Genomic DNA, 8,377 nt, shown 5'->3' on the forward strand with positions numbered 1-8,377 from the left:
ATCAGTAGGCTTTGATCGATTATTCCGTTTTTGCTATTCAACAAAATATTGAGTTGCTATGATCAGATGTTTTCTTATCTGCTGTTTTCTCACCACTGTCATGTTTGCTTTGTTTATTCTGTTAATGAGAGGAAAGTGCGCAACACATATTTATATATTTATCTAAGCACCGCTCTCAGCAGCATCTGAATGTTCGCTAACAGTAAAGCGCTGCTTGTGTATATCAAACGTCTTTTTACCCCTAACCGCAGAATGAAAAAGAACTTTGCTGTGAGTGTATCTCTCTACTGGTTCTGCTTTGTTTGCACTTCTTCTATTGGATTGCAGCCGTGAATTACAGTCTTGCGCTACAGTGCTACACTGGTCAAACCACATTAGGCCCCCTACATTGCAGGCCCTTGCATTAGGTCATATGAGATCAAATGACTATTCGACAACAAAAATATTTGTTGACAATTTTTTAATGTCGACTCATCATTTCAGCTCTAATGCATAGCTAAAGCTCCTGTATTTCCTGAAAGATTTCTTTGTTTTATAGAAACCCGTAGTTTTTACCTGTGGTTACTTGTGCACAAAAACACAATGTACACCTTTTACATTTGTATTGCTATCTACGTGTCTGTGTTCATTTTAGTGATGGAAAAAAGGAAAGATGAGTGTTTGAAAGGCCGTCAGTTTGAGTCTGCTGGCACAGTCGCAGCAGGAGGGCTGCCAGGTGCGGGTTGTGTGGGCACTGATCTTGTGTGTGATTTCATTTGTTTACTAGACCTCTGTTGTTTGAGTGTCGTTGCCCATCCAGCCCTGTCATTCTGCTTGTGTATTGTATTGATAACTTAGCATGACAGCCAGACGCGTCTTGTAAACACGGCAGCCAGCTGGCTGTGTTTGTATGTGGGTACAAGCATATTTGCTCAAGTGTTTGTCTCCCAGGATGGAAGTCCTAAAGGTTTGCTCTTGTGTCTGCAAAGGATTTAGTTTCACCATTTTTGGAAGACCATTTCTGCCGCAAGATTTTAGAGCATGGGGTAAGATGTGTCAGTGAGTAAAGATGTGCAAACATATGTTATATTTAGGGCTGCACGATAAATCGCATGCGATATTTAACGCGCCATGCGATTTATCGTGCAGCCCTAGTTATATTATATTAAAAAGTGAAACAACCTTCCACACTCTCCCTGATTCACACCAATTCCAAATTTTCAGCAGAATATATATTTGTTCTCTCTTTTGTTTTTCGTTTTGTTGTTTTATTTCGGTTTTGGTTTGGCTTGGGCTAGTTTTGTATTAGTTTTGTTCTTTTTGTTTTTTTATTTTTTATTTATTTTTTTTTTGTTTTGTTTGGTGTCTGTTTTTTTGTTTTTGTTTGATTTCGGTTTGGTTGGCTTAGGTTGGCTTGGTTTTGTTTGAATTTTGTTTTGTTTTGACTTTTTGTCCTTTGTTTTGGGTTTTGTTTTTTGAGGTTTGGTTTCTTTGACTTTTTTTGGGAGGTTTTGTTTTGGTTTGACCTGGTTTTGTTTGGCTTTGTTTTGTTGGGTTTTGTTTTGTTTGTGTTTGGTTTGACATTTTTGTTCTGTTTGGGTTTTGGTTGTTTTTTTTGTCATGTTTCTTATTTCTGCATCAGTTTTTGTAAATAGAATCTAGAACAATGATTTCAGTTCAGACAATGTTGGTGTGAATACTTAATATTACTTAATTTGTTATGTTGAATGATTTATTTGAATCTGACTTGGTGGCAGACAGGCCTTTTCTGTCTCCTGTTTATGTACCTGTAGATGCTGCTCACTTTCAAACCAATCATTTCACCCACATAAGCAACGGAAGGGAAGAAACTCCAAAGTGAATTATTAAAGGAGGTCCTTTTTCCTTAGCTTGCATCACGAGGAATTGTATGTGAGTGGGTGTATGCGGTCGAAAAAACACACATGAAAGATTGATCAGTGAGGGTTAGATGTACACAGCAGGTGCGCCGGGGTGGCGGGAAAGCTCTGCTTGGGTTTTAATGCACAGTCGTTAGGGCTGAAACGCCATAAATCATCTGCCAGTGGTGCTTGGTTCTTTTTTTAAATTTTTTTTTGTGGGATATGAACAAAGCAACAATATTTCAGTTTGAACTGACGCTGTTTGCAGAAGTCTGGCAAGTGGTGTATAGATCAGCTCAACGTCTTGTCTCCATCTAATGTGTCCAGATGTGCAAATAGGGTTTATTTCCTTCTGAAGAAGCAAGACGTGTTTATTTTCTGGAAGTATGTTGACCTCGTCACATGAGTTGTGTGTGACAGGAATGGCTCTGTTATCTTTCAACCTGACAGCTGCGCTCCAATGAACAATGTCTGCAAGTCTGTCTCTCTCTTTGTCATTTTAAGTGATGTTTGCTAAGTCAAGTTTCACTTTTACTACATAGGGTTAGAGATTTGTTAAAAAATAACCATCCGTCAGAGCTGTAGCTTTGTGGGCGGCACTCTGACATATGGTTAAAAGCACTTGGGGCATCCAGAGTTCGAGTCCTGACTTATCACAGTAAAGAAAGTTTTAGTTTCGACTGACCCTTGAGTTGTAGCAGGGATTTATGTAAGGAGGACTTGCAGGACTTTTTAAAATTTCTGTAGCATGTGATATAATGAGTGCTGATGACAGTGCTGGATGTCAGCAAGTTTCACTGTGGTTGTCATGAGCGGCAGATTCTGTTAGAGAGCAGCAATGTACCCTCCTGCACAACTCTCATCCTCCTATCACACAATAAAATACTTACAAATGTAGCCCTGCTGGTAGTTTTGTCTTTTTTGAAACAAGGTTTCTAAAACAAAGAGGAGACAGTGAAGACTGGGGAAATTAACTTCATTAGTACATTTATTTAACCCTGAGTAACCCTTAGTAAACCTGTTTAAAAAAAAAAAACATAAATCTCTAATAACACTTGAATAACACTTTCAAATAATCGTAACATACATAATAATGATACAAATTATACAAGTTATTATACTCTCAGTGAGGACTGCGACTGGGAAAATAAACCTAATTAGTAAATTAAGTAATAAATTAATCTGTATTGTTTAACGGTTTATAAAATAAATAAACAATTTAAAAATTCTATTTATTAAAAACTAAAATTGAAATACAATTATTTTTTATTGTAATTTTTTATGCTAAAATTTTTTATATTCAGTGAGGACTGAGAGTGGGAAAATGTTTCTTTTTTTTCATGAACTAATCTGGATTGTTTAATAATTAAAATAGAACACAAATACCTTTTTTTTCTACATAATACTAATAATACTAATAATTATTATGATGATGATGATGATGATTATTATTATTATTAATACATATAATTAATAATAATTATTATAATACTTATAATTAATAATAATAATAATAATTATTATTATTATTATTAATTAATTAATAAATAATCATCATATTATTATTATTAATACTTATAATTATTTATTTTCTAATTATTTATTTTCTTAAGTTCTAATATTAGTACACTGTTGATTCTATATTAAATTGTTCACTGCTATGCTATGATTACAATTTTTAAACGGTTAATACTTAAAGGTTTTGTAATGTGTGTGTGTGTGTTTTTAAACAGTAATGTATCATTTTTTAATGTTTTAACATATTTAATTAATTAAATGATCTAAATTATCTAATGATTTTTTTTGTTGTTGGATCCGAAGGAAGGAACGAATGAAAGGGCTTGCGTGCCATTCCAACCTAAACTTTCTTACACATAAAGCAAAAGCTTTCCTCTAGACCAAAAAGCACTTTGTAAACCCCACACCGTTTAAAAAAGAAAGAAAAAAAACCTGACACTCATCTATTCACATGAACTATTTCACATTGTGTCTGTGGTGTTTTAGAAAAAAAAGTTTTTTTTGTTTTATTTTGTCACAACTTGATATCTGCCTACTGTACATATCCAAATGCCCATCTCAGGGCGGCATCCTAATAGTGGCACTGCTTGAGATGGACTTTTAGATCCAGTACACATGACACCTTAGCAAGTACATAGCAACACCCTGGTAACAACCTGAACATCCTCATTCTTCTGTCTTGCAGGATCTCAAGGGCTGCGTCGGTGCTGCTGTCGGATCCTTGCTTCCAGCTTCGCTCCATCCAGTACCTGCTCGGAGAAGGAGATACCGGAGCCGCCAGTGCTGATCACAAACACTTCTCTCTGCACACATGTAAGCCCTCTTACCCATCCTACTGCTGTGAGACAAGAGCATCATGCAAAATCAGTGGGATGTTAAACTTAGTCACCATTGTATTTATCGCATTGCATACTTTGATATGCAACGTTTTACGGTCTAAATATACTCCTATTTCTTAGAATAGCCTTCCATATCCAGTGATGTGAAAGTGATTGTGTTCTTAAAATATCTCCTGCTCCGCCATTTCACTCAGCTCTGATTTCAAACACTAAAATCAAATCCATGCAGATGCCTTATAATTATAATCTGCTATAACTGGACTCGACATACAGTAAGTGATTTATTTCCTCTCAGCAGGTGAAATTTAAATGAACAATTTCAACAATGTATTTTTGGATTTTGTTATGGAACAATTTTAGCAACTGTCTAAATTTACAGCTTTATTTTATTTTATCCCCCCCACACATTTTATTTAGATTTTTTTTTTCAATTCCCAAGAACACAAAAAAACAATACATTTTTTAAAGTCACTTATATTTAGACAGCATTTATGATCAAATTTATTGATTTATCATATTGATTTATCTATCTAGCTTTTTTTTTATTATTATTTATTAGCACTAATTACTAGTGCTGTGTTCAAAATATCGATACGACGATGTATCGTCAGAGATTTGACGATACGAGTATCGATACAGCTGGCCCTGTATCGATATTGTGGCACGTGTGCAGCAGTGGACTGCACTTAATTTGTTTAAAACTTTACAACGTTTAAAACTGAGTAGAAAAGTGCGAGGTTTCTAAAAAAGAATGAATAGAGCATATATAGGCTACAACGAGGTTTAATCTGGCCGCAGAGGAACACAACGGGGTTGCCTGATATAAAGAGACGTAAACTCCAAAACAGAGCTTCACACTTGCGCAATACGGAAATATCTGCTAAGTGTGCTACTTATCTTTGTCAACCTGGCAATCATGTGCACACGCGCTCTCTCTCCACTGGATAAACGCGCGTGCTTTCTGAAAACACTGGTTAGCTTGCAGTTTAGCGATCTCCACTTCAATATTCTATTCTCAGAAAAGTGTAATTCATCAACTGTTCATTTACGACAGAGAGAGCGAGAGAGAGTGAGAGAGAAACAGAGGCGGTGTATGTATGAATTACCACCGTTTGCCGTGTTTCTCTATTAACAGTGAAGTGGCTTTAATCCCTTTAGAAACAACGATGTTACCAGCTCCTCGTTGAAAAAGATAAATGTAGCTCTTGAGCGATTAAGATATTTAGTTGATAAAACTGCGGGGCAGCGCTAAAAAGTTTGTTCCTGAATGTCTGAGTTCGGCAGCAACGTGATCTGTGTGTGTGACTGCACTTAACATCAAACTGCTTCTGCGAACTTGCGGACGCGTCGAGTATAAATCAGCCTTGAGAGTGTGTGCGTTAGATACAGTGAAGACAGCGCGTTAGTTTAGAACTCTTCTCATTTTTTTTTTTTATTGTAGAGAGTGTGTTAATTTGTGCAATGATAACCTACCAGCAATGTAAATGATTTTTAAAATATATTAGAATGAGTACATTACAATATAAATTTATTAGAACGAGTACATTATTATTTATGGGCTTAAAAACAAGATGCAAACAATCAGAATATTGTACCTGGTGGAGAGTGCACAATGTAAACATGAAACATATGCCATTACCTATATTGTACTGTGGTACAGTTATGGAGGCCCTTCATAATGCAGAGGTCAACTGCCTGCTCTGCCAATAGTTAGAAATGGCTCTATAGTATGCAGTGTTTAATAAACAGCTGTTTTTCTAAATTCTGCTGAGGTGAAATTCAGTGCAGTCATGTATCGTGATATGTATCGTATCGTGGCCTATGTATCGTGACACATATCGTATCATGACTTTGCTGGTGATACACAGCCCTACTAATTACCCTAATTATAATTATGGCTTGCAGTCATTTCAGAATTAATGATGCTGTTAATCACACAGCATTTGGTGAGAAAAAGCCTTAAATGAAGATCATTTAAATGTCCTAAAAGAAGATAATTGAAGATTTTTATTTATTTTGTATCCCTTTTAAAAACAGGTCAGAGATGTAGGTGTTTCATTTTTAAATAAGTTATTCTTTAAATTAAAATGAATATAACTTAATAATTTCATAAAAAAAACTACAGTATGTTTAATGAATTATGTGTAAAAATACTAATATACATATTTATGATTAATTTTCAGTATTTATTAAGTATTTTGTGCATATTTTATATTAGTTGATATAAATAATTATTGTTTTATTAGATTATTTTTATATAATTAATGTACTAAATTAACGGTAAAATGACAGCTGTATTTATAATCTAGTTTTTTTGAATAATCTGCATTGAAATAGCCATTAAACTGACATCAGGAAATCCTCTCCCAACTGTACTGCAGTGCGAATCGATTTGTCCAGCACTGAAGCTCAGGTCTGCTTTAACTATACAGACCCTTCACCCGAATCCACCGGCACCGCTTTACTGTAAAAGGCCTTGATTAATTATTTACTCTAAGTGGATGCATTTCCATCTCCACTGTGCCCACACTTCTAAACTGCTCTGCTTGAGGGGAGAGTCGGGCATAACAACCAGCTCTTTAGCCATTCAAGAACAACACTGAGAGTTTGTTTACAGCATTTGAAAGGAGAGCCTTTCTGATACTCCATAACAGCCTCCAAAAACCTTTACTAGAGGTTTGAGTCTCTTAGAGTATATGAAGAGTTTGGTTCCAAAACGCGATAAACGACATTTTTTTTTTTTTAAATTGAGTTTCCTCCAAAATCAGTATTGTATCTGGTCGGTATTGAAAAGTCCATTTTGAATTTTATGCAAAATGCGTTATCCGCCGATTTATTCTGTCATGTTTTTTCCCATTCTTTCCAAACCGCGACAAACGCCAGTCTCCCTTCTCTGCAGAATGCGATATATCCGCTCAACCAATCACAGCGCACCATTCCACGCACTCTAGACCAGTGTTTCCCAACCGGGGTGCCGCGGATTAAAAAATCCTTTTTTAATATTTTTAAATTGCTAAAATGTTCAAAAAAGCATCTATTATATAATATCCATTTCTGATGTCGCCAATAATTAGAGATGCACCGAAATTTCGGCTGCCGAAAATTAGTTCACCGCTCAGGTTTCACTTTCACGTGGTGTGACGCTCTGCGTATTATCCCGCTCTATGTGTGCGCTCCGCTCAGTCGCTCCACTCGTATACCGTTCATGCTCATCGGAACAGCAAAGTCCACTCAAAAATTGAGCCGACAGGAAACAGTCGCATTCGATTATGAACGCAATATTGCGATGAATGCACTTTTGGAAGTTGAATGTAAGGGAAATGTCATTTTGGAATTTCTGTGGTTTAATGTGATATTGTTGTTCATGTATGTTCATGATGAAATTTTCTTTTATTGTTGTAATTAATTTATAGCATTAACAAGATGACCCGTTGAATTTATTTTGGGAGCGATGACTGATTTAATGTATTTTTAGTCCAGTGCCTGTATATAAGATCAGGATTGACCAAGTTCAGAGGCTGTCATATGTGGAATAACCATGTTGTGTATTTTCGACAGTTTCAATGTGAAAAATATCTTTTATATTGATTCAATGGATTTATTGATTTAAAAAAATTTTTACTCAAATTAATCAAAATGGATTTATAGCGTTTTGGAACCAAACTCTTCAAATATTTGTGCACTCGCTGTTTGGCTTTCTTTTGGCACTGGATATCGATTAATGGTGGGCGGAAATGATTCATAGACGCATTGCGATTTCTTTCTCAAACTATTCTGGAATGATTTACAATATATATATAATATTTATATTTGTGCTGTCAAATCGATTAATCGCATCCAAAATAAAAGTTTGTGTTTACATTATAAATATACAGAGTACACACACATATATTATGTATATTTAAACACACACACACATGCATGTGTATATTGTGAAAATATTTACATGTATTTACATGTATATATTTATATTCAGATAATTTATATTATATATAAATATATTTAATATATAAACATAATTTAAAAAAAATATATATATACATGCATGTGTGTGTATTCACATATACATAATAAATATACACAGTGCACACACATATAGCATGTAAACAAAAACTTTTATTTGGGATGCGATTAATCACGATTAATCGTTTGACAGCACTA

General features: G+C 34.9%; 1 protein-coding gene across 1 annotated transcript in view; it reads left to right on the forward strand.

Annotated features, from left to right (window-relative positions):
* The window catches only part of rnf123 (ring finger protein 123), a 174,329-nt gene that overhangs the window by 127,621 nt on the left and 38,331 nt on the right, over window positions 1-8,377 (forward strand). Inside the window, exon 37 of the mRNA XM_016506503.1 lies at window positions 4,063-4,190. Within this exon, the coding sequence (XP_016361989.1) occupies window positions 4,063-4,190 (128 nt within the window). The remainder of the gene's footprint in view (window positions 1-4,062; window positions 4,191-8,377) is intronic.

Source organism: Sinocyclocheilus anshuiensis, unplaced genomic scaffold (assembly GCF_001515605.1).
Source record: "Sinocyclocheilus anshuiensis isolate Anshui unplaced genomic scaffold, SAMN03320099.WGS_v1.1 scaffold2083, whole genome shotgun sequence".
Taxonomy (NCBI): domain Eukaryota; kingdom Metazoa; phylum Chordata; class Actinopteri; order Cypriniformes; family Cyprinidae; genus Sinocyclocheilus; species Sinocyclocheilus anshuiensis.